A 12,984-nucleotide genomic window follows, 5' to 3' on the forward strand; every position below is an offset into this window, starting at 1 on the left:
CTGGCGCTGCCCTGACTCCACTCCCTCTTCTCTGCTTGGTCCTTACCCGAGGGCGGGCCTGCCCATGAGGCGGCTCTCAGGACGCCTGCCCACAGCAGCTCCTGACATTGGGCCCTGTGCTCAGGGGTGGAGTCTGGGGCTGGGTGAGGGCAGGCACCGACGGGTGGAGGGGAAGCTTCCAGAAGTGAGGAGAGAGGCGGCCGCCACCTGTGCCCCCGCAGCTCTGAGGGTTGGGAAGGCAGCGCCTGCAGCCCTCACCTTCCTGCCCTCACCTTCCTGCCCTCACCTTCCTGCCCTCACCTTCCTGCCCTCAGGCTGTGAGTCTCGTTCCCAGGGGGCCCTTGGGTTCCCTGATTGCCTGAGTGTCCATAAGTTGGATCCCCGAGAAGCCCCAGCTGGGGGGTCCTCCTCCCTCTCCTGCCCTCAGGACGGCCCTGGGGGTGCTTGCCCAGCAGGTTCCCGTAGTGGGGGCGCTAAGTGCTCAGATGGGCCCCAGTGGGCGTGAGGACTCGTGGGGCCGGCTGAGCCCTCAGGAGGAGCCGGGGTGCTCTCGAGTGCCTGTGGGTGCCGGGTGTGGCTGCTTCCCGGCCTGTCACCAGGAAGTGGGATGGCCCGCCTGCCACGCCCAGCCCTGGGTGCTCCAGCTGGGCCATAGCCTGGTACTGCCGCTGCGCCCGCCATGGTGTCCCGGGACCAGGCTCACCTGGGCCCCAAGTATGTGGGCCTCTGGGACTTCAAGGCCCGGACGGACGAGGAGCTGAGCTTCCGAGCGGGGGATGTCTTCCACGTGGCCAGGAAGGAGGAGCAGTGGTGGTGGGCCACGCTGCTGGACGAGGCGGGCGGGGCCGTGGCCCAGGGATATGTGCCCCACAGCTACCTGGCTGAGAGGGAGACGGTGGAGTCGGAACCGTGAGTGTCCTAGGCTCCTGGGAGCTTTGGCGCAGGCCACCCTCTAAGCACAGGGGAGGGACAGGGCTCTGAGCTGGCCCCAGGGAGGCCCAGGAAGGTGGGGACCCCGGCTCCATTTTCCTGCACCCCAAAGTCCAGGCTGGGCATCCTGCCTGGTCCTCGCTGCAGGCCCCATGCGCTGGCACCCAAGAGTGCCCAGGACTGTCCCTGCGGGAGTTGAAGCACGGGGCTCAGATGGCACGGCCCCTCCCTTGGGCTCATGGTGGTGGGCGCGGCATTGCCGGGACCCAGGGAGGACAGAGGGTCCAGGGTGGACTTCTGGGGGTCCGGTGGCCAGTGACAAGGTCTGTCGGAGCGTTCCAGGGCCTTTGGGGGAACGAAGCTTGCTCAGTTTCCAAACTGCCAGAACCAGACACACGACCTAGTTAGGGGAGCGGGCCGGCTGCTGGGCAAACTTCCTGCCTGCTGTGCCCTGCGGGGAACCAGACAGCAGCTGGTGTGGCCTGGCCCCGGCTTCCACGGCTGCCTGGAGCTCAGGCTGAGGAGGGTCACACTCCTGAGATCCTGCTTTTCCCATCAGTGATTGGGCACCTACTGTGTGCGTGCGTGAGTCACAGGCTGTGCAGGGTTAGCTCTTGGGGGACCCAAGCAACAAGCAGGGGAGGCTGTAAAGAGGCCATCGGGCAGGGGCCCACGGTGGAGACCCCTCTATCACGCGCAGACCCACGACCTCGTTAGTGAGCAGGGGTGCAGGGGTGGGGTCTGGCCAGAGGCTGGTCAGCTCCCAGGTGCAAAGACTCTGAGGCCTGAGAACTCGCCCAGGTGAGGAGGGGGCGGGAGGCCAGGTGGTTGGAGGGGCGGGTGGGACAGTGCTTCCAGCTGTGCAGAAGTGGAGGGGGTGGACCCCAGGGGCTCCACGCTGGGCGGTGGTCTTCTGTGTGGGGTCCGTGTTCCAGTGGCCTGAGGGAGTCAGAGACACAAAGGGCTGGGTGCAGGTCACCTGGAGCTTCTGCGAGCTCCACCTGGAAGTCCACAGTCCAGGGCTGGCCCACACCCTGCAGCCGGGAGTTAGTGCGAGAGTGGCTGTGTGTGCATGCGTGTGAGTGTGTGGGCAAGTGAGCACGCATGCGCATGTGTGTGTTCAGGTGTGCGGGTGAACTGTGTGCATGTGTGGGGGTATGCAACTGTGTGAGTGCATGTGAGTGTGCGTCACACAGGGGTGTGTGCAGGCAGCTCTGGGCAGCCCTACTGCTCAGGTGCCCTCCCCAGCTCCACCCTAGGCTCTGACCCCTAGACACGGGCCACTCAGGGCAGGGTGTGGCAGCGCCTGCCCCTCCCCCTGCTGGGTCCTCAGGGGCCTGGCCTGGCCTTTTGGGACATTCAGGGCGTCTGGGTCAGCGACAGCTCCCGAGAGCAGCTGTGGTCAGGGCTGGGAGCTTGAGGTGGCAGGCAAGGGTGGCTGCGGTTCCAGGCGGGCAGGCTGGGGCCAGCGTGGGGTCCATGTGGGGTGGGCCCAGGTCCGCGTGGACTCAGACTACTCCTCCCCTGCAGGTGGTTCTTTGGCTGCATCTCCCGCTCAGAAGCTGTGCATCGGCTGCAGGCCGAGGGCAACGCTGCGGGCGCCTTCCTGATCAGGGTCAGCGAGAAGCCGAGCGCGGACTACGTCCTGTCAGGTGCGGCCCCGGCCTCCCAGCCTGTGCTTGCCTCCGGGGGCTCCTGGCTCTAAGCCCTCCCATCCCTGTGGTGAACCCGGCTCCCTCTGGCTGTGACGGGGGACGTGGACTCCTCTCCAGGGCGCTCCCATCCCCTCCGCCCACCTGGCCCACTCCTCCCTGGGGCCTGGGTCACCGGCTGCTAGGACAGTCGTGGGGCAGGGCCCCTCCCTGGGAGGGCAGGGGCTTCTCCAGCCAGCCCTGCCTGAGGCACTCGTGAGAGGTCCTCAGCACCCATGGGAACCTCGTCCAGCGTGAGACCTGAGCCTGGGGTGTGCGGGGCGCAGAGAAACCCTGTCCCTGCCCCTGAGGATCTCAGCATGGCTGGGATTTTAGGCAGCTGCCATCCAGGCGAAGGCCACTGGCTGCCTGGCATGGGGCAGAGGGGCCAGAGAGCTTGGCCAGAGCGTGCAGGGCAGGAAGAAGCCGTTCCAAGGGAGGGGAGGCAGGGGTGGTACTGAGGAAGTACCAACAGCAACTGTGGGGACCCAGAAACTCTGAGCAGGCCAGCAGGGCTGGGGACGCAGGGAGGTGTCGGAGTGGGGGTGGCCACACAGCTCACGCTCTCCCTCCCAGTGCGGGACACGCAGGCTGTGCGGCACTACAAGATCTGGCGGCGTGCCGGGGGCCGGCTGCACCTGAACGAGGCGGTGTCCTTCCTCAGCCTGCCCGAGCTTGTGAACTACCATAGGGTCCAGAGCCTGTCCCACGGCCTGCGGCTGGCCGCACCCTGCCGGAAGGTAGCCGCTCCGCCCTGACTTGGTCGCACAGGTTCAGGCTGGGGGGTCACAGGCTGGCGTTTCCTACTGGGAGAGGTTGGCCGGGCAGCGTGGGAGGGGTCCTGAGTCACGGACCTGGGGCCCCCTGGAGGGAAGCCCGTGGTTCTGCGGAGCACAGGTGTTTGCCTGAGTTGGGGGTGGGGCCAGGAGACCACCCCCGGGCCTGGCCACTCTCGGAGAGGCCAGCGGCACTCTGCAGGGTGCTGGCTCCAGTCTGTCTGGGTGTTTTGTGCTGGGCTGGGGGCAGCCCCCAGGAGAGTCCGGCCTTGTGTCAGACACTCAGAAACCCCCAACCCAGGCTGAACGTGGCCCTAAATCTGAGGCTAAATCCAGCCTCCCTGTGCTGGCTTCACTGGCACTTCCTGAAGGATGAGCCCCTGCCCTGTGTCCCCGACGCTCCCTCCAGCACGAGCCTGAGCCCCTGCCCCACTGGGATGACTGGGAGAGGCCAAGGGAGGAGTTCACGCTCTGCAGGAAGCTGGGGTCCGGCTACTCCGGGGAGGTCTTTGAAGGCCTCTGGAAAGACCGGGTCCAGGTGGCTATTAAGGTGATTTGTCGAGGTGAGTGGGCCCCGGTCAGGGCTCTGTGTGGCCCCATGCCCGCCCTAGGCCACCCTCCCGCCCCGCCAACAGAGACCTCTGGCCTGGAGCCCCACGCAGCACCCACAGCATCCGTGCGAGAGTGGTTCCCTTTCAATTGCACCTATGTTTTTACCTAAATACATTTATTATAAAAGAAAATTTTAGGCCGGGCACAGTGGCTCACATCTGTAATCCCAACACTTTGGGAGGCCGAGGTGGGCGGATCACGAGGTCAGGAGTTTGAGACCAGCCTGGCCAACATGGGGAAACCCCATCTCTACTAAAAATACAAAAATTAGTCGAGTGTGGAGGCATGTGCCTGTAGTCCTAGCTACTCGGGAGGCTGAGGCAGGAGAATCGCTTGAACCCAGGAGGTGGAGATTGCAGTGAGCTGAGATTGCGCCACTGCACTCCAGCCTGGGTGACAGTGCAAGACCCTGTCTTGGAAAAAATTAAAAAAAAAAAGAAAATTTAAAATCCTTGACGAAATGGAAAGCCATTAAAATAGATCACTGGAAATGGGTAAAGCTTCCCTGGAACTTGTCTGGGCCCCAGCAGAGGTCTGGCCTCCACGTCAGAGGTCTGGGCAGGGTACAGGAAGAAATCGGGTGGCCACCACGGCCCTGTGGGTACACCGGGCTGGGGACCTGTGGGGCCGGCTGCGTCTGCCATTTTCTGGCCTCGGGAGCCAGGTGCCCTGTCGGGGGCAGGAGGTCTGTGTGTCCTGCACAGGTGCTGGGTGTGGGGGCTGCTGTGTGTGGGGGCAGGGCCTTGGCCTCTTCCTTGGGGCCGGGGGGCCAGGGGCTGCATCCACCGAGGCCACCCGTCCCCGCAGACAACCTCCTGCACCAGCAGACGCTGCAGTCGGAGATCCAGGCCATGAAGAAGCTGCGGCACAAACACATCCTGGCGCTGTACGCCGTGGTGTCCGTGGGGGACCCCGTGTACATCATCACGGAGCTCATGGCCAAGGGCAGCCTGCTGGAGCTGCTCCGCGGTGAGTGGCACGGGCTGGGGCTCTCACTGGAGGCAGTGGGGGCGCATGAGGAAATAAAGTGCACACCCCCCCCCCCGCCACCACACACGACACACAGCACAGACACAACACAGAACACACACACGCAGACACACACACACATGCGCCACACAGACACACACAGACACAGACACACACACACACACACGACCAGATGCAACACAGACACAGACACACACACAGACACAGATCACATGACACACACAACAGACACACACAGACACACACAACACACACACACGGACACACACACACACACACACAGACACACACACAGACACACACACACAGAGATCACATTGGCTCAAAGACTTCATCGTCTCTAAGTTCCATTATTTCTTTTCTCACCAAAACTAAAGACAATCGCTGCCAGAGAATTGAGATGCCCGTGTGTGAAGACGCAGTTTGGATTCCGATGTTAGAATGGGAGGGAACGTTGTGGTGTAGGAAAAGTGCCGTGTGTGTCTGAGGAGAGCTACATTGAGGCACCACTCACGTTTGAGCTCTGAGCAAAAGGCTCCGTACCCCTCGCCCTCACACAAAGGGCTGGATCATCTCAGACGGTCCCCACGCCCTTCAGGGTCCTCCGGGACGAAATGCGGGGTAACAGGCACCACCAGGCTGCATGCCGCTGACATTCAGCCATTCTCCTGCTTGAGCTCCCGCTGCCTACATCACACAGTCATGAGCTTCTTCGCTGGTCCTTCTGTGTCCAGCTCCTCCCGCGTCATCACAAACTTCCAGAAGGGAAATCGCTGGGCCAGGCCACTAGGAACTGCTCCTTGGTCTCGCTCTGTCACCCAGCCTGGAGTGCAGTGGTGCAGTCTCGGCTCGCTGCAAGCTCCACCTCCCGGGTTCACGCCATCTCCTGGCTCAGTCTCCCGAGCAGCTGGGACTACAGGCGCCCGCCACCACGCCCGGCTAATTTTTTGTATTTTTAGTAGAGACGGGGTTTCACCGTGTTAGCCAGGATGGTCTCGATCTCCTGACCTCCTGATCCGCCCGCCTCAGCCTCTCAAGTGCTGGGATTACAGGCGGGAGCCACCGCGCCTGGCTTGCTCCTTGGTTCGTGATACACAGTTGCCTTCCAGAAGGGCGGTGGCTGGCCTGCAGTTCCAATTTTCAATCAGGCCAGCTGCCCTTTGCCCCGGCCCCTCCTCTGAGCCTGCAGAGCTTGGAGGCAGATGAGACACAGCCCAGCCTCCCCACCCCTTCCCCACCTCAGCTGGCTCAGCTGACCCCAGGCTCCACTCCACTCCCCTCTGCAGACTCTGATGAGAAAGTCCTGCCCGTTTCGGAGCTGCTGGACATCGCCTGGCAGGTGGCTGAGGGCATGTGTTACCTGGAGTCGCAGAATTACATCCACCGGGACCTGGCTGCCAGGAACATCCTCGTCGGGGAAAACACCCTCTGCAAAGTTGGGGACTTCGGGTTAGCCAGGCTTATCAAGGTGGTGCCCTCAGGGGGCGTGGCCGGGGGTGTGGCCGGAGGGCGGGGGGCTTCCTGTATGTGGAGCTGGGGACTCGGCTGGGAGCAGGATGCGGCCGCTGCCCTCCGGAGCCCAGGCCCAGCAGGGAGGTGGGAAGCTGCCGTGAGTCTGGTGGGGCCCCCATTCCGAATGGCACACACAGCAGGGCCCACCACGCAGCCGCTGCCTTGTTCACGTGCCTCGTTCACTGGTCCAGCCCTGGGCCCCTCTGATGGCCTGGGAGCCTCCCAGTTCCCTGTCCCCTGGGCCCTCCCGTCCCCACACACCTGGAATCCCAGGGGAAGTTGGGCTCCTGAAGGTGGTCAGGCCCTAGTGCCGCCTTAGCTGCAGCGGCCGTGTGTGGGTCAGATAGTGGGGTCATCACCGTCCCACTGCTGGGGCAGTGCAGCCGCTGTGCCCATCCATGTTTTGGGGGCAGGGCACGGGCAGCCCCCACGGCCCACTCACCACCAGCCTGACTGCAGGAGGAAGTCTACCTCTCCCATGACCACAATGTCCCCTACAAGTGGACGGCCCCCGAGGCGCTCTCCCGAGGCCATTACTCCACCAAATCCGACGTCTGGTCCTTTGGGATTCTCCTGCATGAGATTTTCAGCAGGGGTCAGGTGCCCTACCCAGGTACTGCCCTCAGTGTCCCTGACTGGGCATGGGAGGCAGGGTCGGGGAGGTCCTAGGTAGCCGGCAGGGATGGTGGGGGGTGCTTCCCCCATGGGCTTCAGGGCCCTCCGCCACCGGCCGTCACCTGACCTCCACACCTGCACCATTCTCTGAGCACCCAGGCTGGTGCCTGGAGCTGCCCGTTGGAGCCCCGTCCAGAGGGAGGTGTTGGCGGTGGACAGTGTGCTGGGTGGCGCCAAGGCGTGGCAGCTGAGGCTGCTGGGAAGGCCCCAGGGAGGGGCAGTGGATGGCTGGTGTGGCTTCTTGGGGGAGGGTAGGCAGGTGGGCCCCAGCTCTTCTCATCCCTGTCGGCCGCAGGCATGTCCAACCACGAGGCCTTCCTGAGGGTGGACGCCGGCTACCGCATGCCCTGCCCTCTGGAGTGCCCGCCCAGCATGCACAAGCTGATGCTGACATGCTGGTACAGGGACCCCGAGCAGAGACCCTGCTTCAAGGCCCTGCGGGAGAGGCTCTCCAACTTCACCAGCTACGAGAACCCGACCTGAGCTTCTGTGGAGCGGGCACGGCCGGCCCTGCTGAGGAGGGGCCTGGGCAGAGGGCCTGGACCTGGGATCAAGGCCCACGCGCTGCCCTGGGGTTTACTGAGGTGATGGGGGCAGGAAAGGTTCACAAACGTGGAGTGTCTGCGTCCAATACACGCGTGTGCTCCTCTCGTTAGCCCGTCGTGTGAAACGTGGAGTGTCTGCGTCCAATACACGCGTGTGCTCCTCTCGTTACCCCGTCGTGTGTGCCTTGGGTCTCCGCTGCTGACAGGCAGCCTGCTCCAGAGTCTGCAGATGAGATCTCGGGAGACTGACAAGAAGCCAGCAGAGGTCAGGGGGGACTCTGACCACAGCCCGCTCTCTGGCTGTCTGTCTGCAGTGCCCGGCTGAGGGTGGGAGGCAAACACGTCCTGTCCCTGCTCTTCCCAGTTCAGCTTGGCGGGAGAAAGTCACTCGCGTGGCTCGCGACTCTCATGTAAATTTGGTTTTGGTGCCCACGGGTCCTTTCCTCCCAGGGGCAGTGTTTCTTTCCTGTTTGTCTTGTGTCTTGAGAGCTTGGCTTTATGACCGGTGAGAACTCTCTCCCGGGTCTTCTCCAGCCCGAGCATCACTGCCCGAGGCGCCAGCTCGGTTTCACCGTCCACATCCACGAGGGGCTTTTCCCGCCTCCACCTTTGTCGCTGGGTCTTAGTGCTGGAAAGCGCTCCTCACTCGTGGGCTGCAAGGGCCCTTCTCTGCTGTCTGTGGGGTGGTTCCGGGCTGGGGGGGCTGCCTCCTTTGCACCTGCTTTTGAAGGTGTCTCTTTCATTCATGGTTAAGTCATAAAAAGCTTATTGGTTTTGGTTTTGACTCACCTGAAAGTCTTTTTGGTTTAAAAGAAGAACAGGCTGGGTGCGGTGGCTCACGCCTGTAATCCCAGCACTTTGGGAGGCCGAGGCGGGTGGATCATGAGGTCAGGAGATGGAGACCATCCTGGCTAACATAGTGAAACCCCGTCTCTACTAAAAATACAAAATTTAGCCAAGTGTGGTGGTGGGCGCCTGTAGTCCCAGCTACTCAGGAGGCTGAGGCAGGAGAATGGCATGAACCTTGCACTGAGCCGAGATTGCACCAGTGCACTCCAGCCTGGGAGACAGAAGGAGATTCCGTCTCCAAAAAACAAGAACAAAAAAGAGTTCAGCACTGCCACGAATAACACTTACTGTTTTTTCCAGCAGAAATCGGATAATAGGATATTTTAAAGGATTTTTTTTAAAAAGAGTTTTCTGGTCAAAAGTTGGCTTAATGAGAAACTGATAGTTGGGGCATATATATAATCTTTGTTTGTTTGTTTGTTTGTTTGTTTGTTTTGGAATGGAGTCTCACTATGTTGCCCAAACTGGAGTGCAGTGGCGTGATCTCAGGTCACTGCAACCTCTGCCTCCTGGGTTCAAGTGATTCTCCTGCCTCGGCTTCCTGAGTAGCTTCATTACAAGGGCCCACCACCACGTCTGTCTAATTTTTGTATTTTTAGTAGAGATGGGGTTTCACCATGTTGGCCACGCTGGTTTCAAACTCCTGATCTCAGGTGATCCGCCCACCTCAGCTTCCCAAAGGGCTGGGATGACAGGTGTGAGCCGCGGCGCCGGGCCCCAAGGCCTCTCTCTTCTCTCACTGGCTCCTGCTTCTCCAGCTTCTAGGTAACAGGAAACTCTTCTGGAAGCCCTGGGGGCATCGGCTCCATCAGCTCTGCCCACTCCCTGCTGGACCTTCCTGGCGTCCGTGGGAGCTTCCGATGGCCTCTCCTCTGAGCCCTTCTCTCCATCTGCTTCCGCTCCTCCTTCCTCCTTTTGCTAGCCTTGTTCTCCTCTCTGGCCCCCTCGAGTCCTCACGATGTCCCCTTCCTGCATGGCTCTGACACCCGTGTCCACCGCACCAGAACTCTCCCTTCCCACGTCGGCCCGGGCACGGGGACTTCAGGGCTTCCTGTTCCCAAGAAGCAACTGCCTGAGGCTGGGAAGGCTGAGCTAGATTGTGGCTCCTGAAGCTCTCCCGGTCGCTCCCAGAAACGAGTCCACGGCCTCCTCAAGGTTGACCTCTGACCTTAAACATGTCCCCAGACTCCTTCTGAGAACACGGTTTTTTCTCTGTGCCTTCGAGATGTAAATTTTCTACCTCGTCTCTTGTAAAACCTGAACCATCTTTTTGAAAATACAAACTTCAGGGAGATGACTGTCCTCGGGGTGGTGGGGGGAGATTATTGAAAACTGGGCCAATAAAAAAACGTAGAAGTCTTTTCCACAAATATTAGTAAAAAGCTTTAGCCATCTGAGTGAGGAATCTTAACTTGTCTCATTTTGGCCAGAAACACACCTTGGAGAGAAATATGAGGAAAAACCAGCTTGGGCAACAGAGACAGACCCCATCTCTACCAAAAAAAAAAAAAAAAAAAATTAGCCAGGCGTGGCAGCGTTCACCTGTAGTCCCAGCTACTCATGAGGCTGAGGCAGGAGGATCCGTTGAACCCAGGAGGTTGAGGCTGCAGCGAGCTGTGACTGCACCACTGTACTCCAGCCTGGACAAGAGTGAGACCCTGTCTCAAAAAACAAAAAAAATTGAAGAGACACCTATGTTTCACTGACTTGAGAATAAAAATTCTAAAGCAATAGCTGTAAGATCTGTTTTGTATCTCTTTATGTATTCTTTATGTATATATGTGTTTGTATTATATATTCATGATTTTCTCAGATGGTATTACCACATTATAAAGTATCTTTAAAAAGTTATATTCAGTTTGGCTTACAGATAAATGAGTAGTTATGTAAACAAAATATTCCTAAAAATCTGAGAAATATAGAAACTAAGCCAAATTTTTAAAATAAATGTACGTGATCTGGGCTAATCTTTGGTAAATAAAACTAGTTTTAAGAATGTTGGTAAAATTAAAAAAGGAATGGCTTCAGAATTGTCAGCATTAAATACAATGCAGGTATAATTTTTTTTGGTCTGGGCTTAGTAGTAAAACAAGTTTATGTTATTGCCACTAAATCTTTACGATCATAAAACTATAAACCCAAACTAAGAGCAGAATACACAGTAAAAATGAATTGCTGATGTAGGTCAGCTGTGGAAGGAAGGGGGTAGGAGCATGGGGGAAGAGGGTGGGGGGAGGAGCAGAGGGGGAAGAGGGTGGGGGGAGGAGCAGAGGGGGAAGAGGGTGGGGGGAGGAGCAGAGGGGGAAGAGGGTGGGGGGGGGAGGAGCAGAGGGGGAAGAGGGTGGGGGGAGGAGCAGAGGGGAAGAGGGTGGGGGGAGGAGCAGAGGGGGAAGAGGTGGGGGGAGGAGCAGAGGGGGAAGAGGGTGGGGGAGGAGCAGAGGGGAAAGAGGAGTGAGAATACCATGTTTTTCTTTTTAGTTTCTTTGTTTCTGTGATGTTTTTGATATTTGTGGTCACTAAGAAAAATAACTCATGATGACGGCCAGTTTTGTTTAATGTCTCATGAAATCTTCATGAGGAGTTCAATCATAATCGTTAAGAACAAGTGAATTAGGTGAATATAAGTGGTATAAGAGTTTATAAATACATTTCTAAATACTTTTTTCTTTTCTTTTTTTTTTTTTTTGAGACAGAGTCTTGCTGTGTCGCCCAGGCTGGAGTGCAGTGGCACAATCTCGGCTCACTGCAAGCTCCGCCTCCTGGGTTCACACCATTCTCCTGCCTCAGCCTCCCGAGTAGCTGGGACTATAGGCACGTGCCACCACGCCCGGCTATTTTGTATTTTTAGTAGAGACGGGGTTTCACCGTGTTAGCCAGGACGGTGGTCTTCATCTTCTGACCTCGTGATCCGCCCACCTTGGCCTCCCAAAGTGCTGGGATTACAGGTGTGAGCCACCACGCCTGGCCTTTTTTTTTTTTTTTTTTTTTTTTTTTTTTGAGAAGGAGTCTTGCTCTCTGGCCCCAGGCTGGAGTGCAGTGGCGTGATCTCGGCTCACTGCAACCTCTGCCTGCTGGGTTCAAGGGATTCTCCCGCCTCAGCCTCCTGAGTAGCTGGGATTACAGGCACCCGCAACCACACCTGGCTAATTTTTATGTTTTCAGTAGAGACAGGGTTTCGCCATGTTGGCCAGGCTGGTCTCAAACTCCTGACCTCGGGTGATCCACCTGCCTTGGCCTCCCAAAGCACTGGGATTACAGGAGTGAGCCACCACACCTAGCCTAAATTAAAATGTTTTATTTTTGCTTTTTAGAGACACCATCACCCAGGCTCAAGTACAGTGGTTTGGTTGCAGCTCACTGCGGCCTCCAACTCCTGGGCTCAAGCGATCTTCCTACCTCTGACTCCAAAGTGTGGGGATCACAGGCATGAGCTACCATGCCAGGTATAAATGAACTTTTAAACAATAATTGTTTTATAAATTATGTCTACTTAAAAACAGTTTCCGAAATCTTTTTGGTAATTTGCAACCTTAAAAGTTATTTTATACTTTAGGAGGTCAAGGCAGGAGGATTGCTTGATCCCAGGAGTTTGAGACCAGCCTAGGCAACATAAGGAGATCCAGAGATCCCATCTTTAAAAAAAATAAAAATAAAAAATTAGCTGGGTGTGGTGGCACCTGCCTGTGGTCCCAGCTACTCGAGAGGCCGAGGCAAGAGGATGGCTTGAGCCTGGGAGGTCGAGGCTGCAGTGATCACACCACCACACTCCAGCCTGGGCAGCAGAGCGAGACCCTGTCTCAAAATAAAAATAAGTAAATAAAAGTTATTCTAAGTTAAATTAAGTAATAGATATTCTATGTCTGGGCCATTTCTTTTTTAATTTAAATTTAATTTTTGTGGGTACATAGTAGGTGTATGTATTTATGGGGTACATGAGTCATGTTGACCCAGCCATACAGTGTGTAATAATCACATCAAGGTAAATGCAGACCCATCAGCTCAATCAGGCATCCTCTCTTTATGTTACAAACAATCCAATTCTACTTTTAGTTATTTAACATGTACAATGAATTATTGACTGTAGTCACTCTGTTAATTCTCTGCTTAAGCAGAATGACCGATTCTTCCAGAATGAGATAAAGAAGATGTACGACGAAAATGAAAAGCTGATGGAGACATTAAAAGAAAGTCGTAAAGGTTTGTGGAAAAGGAATCTTTGAAAATGAATCTTACCGCCGGGCGCGGTGGCTCACGCCTGTCATCCCGGCACTTTGGGAGGCTGAGGCAGGTGGATGGCCTGAGGTCAGGAGTTCGAGACCAGCCTGGCCAACATGGCGAAACCTCATCTCTATAAAAAATATAAAAATTGGCCGGGCGCGGTGGCTCATGCCTATCATCCCAGCA

The 12,984-nt window shown here is 57.4% G+C and overlaps 1 protein-coding gene across 1 annotated transcript; it reads left to right on the forward strand.

Annotated features, from left to right (window-relative positions):
* Positions 1 to 574: 574 nt before the first annotated feature.
* PTK6 (protein tyrosine kinase 6) lies at positions 575 to 9,977 on the forward strand. The gene is made up of 9 exons (XM_003280153.4): positions 575 to 909; positions 2,461 to 2,582; positions 3,198 to 3,361; positions 3,807 to 3,960; positions 4,817 to 4,978; positions 6,286 to 6,467; positions 6,971 to 7,124; positions 7,482 to 7,996; positions 9,339 to 9,977. Exons 1-8 carry the CDS (start codon positions 680 to 682, stop codon positions 7,667 to 7,669), a joined length of 1,356 nt encoding a protein of 451 aa, XP_003280201.1. The 5' UTR covers positions 575 to 679; the 3' UTR covers positions 7,670 to 7,996; positions 9,339 to 9,977.
* Positions 9,978 to 12,984: the final 3,007 nt, after the last annotated feature.

Source organism: Nomascus leucogenys, chromosome 13 (assembly GCF_006542625.1).
Source record: "Nomascus leucogenys isolate Asia chromosome 13, Asia_NLE_v1, whole genome shotgun sequence".
NCBI classification, from domain to species: domain Eukaryota; kingdom Metazoa; phylum Chordata; class Mammalia; order Primates; family Hylobatidae; genus Nomascus; species Nomascus leucogenys.

What these genes read in the sequence shown, in the direction of transcription:
- PTK6 (XM_003280153.4), top strand. Translation starts at nt 680, where the DNA reads ATGGTGTCCCGGGACCAGGCTCACCTGGGCCCCAAGTATGTGGGCCTC. An exon ending in GAGACGGTGGAGTCGGAACC is followed by an intron (nt 910 to 2,460) that starts GTGAGTGTCCTA and finishes CCTCCCCTGCAG; the next exon opens with GTGGTTCTTTGGCTGCATCT. An exon ending in CCTGCTGGAGCTGCTCCGCG is followed by an intron (nt 4,979 to 6,285) that starts GTGAGTGGCACG and finishes TCCCCTCTGCAG; the next exon opens with ACTCTGATGAGAAAGTCCTG.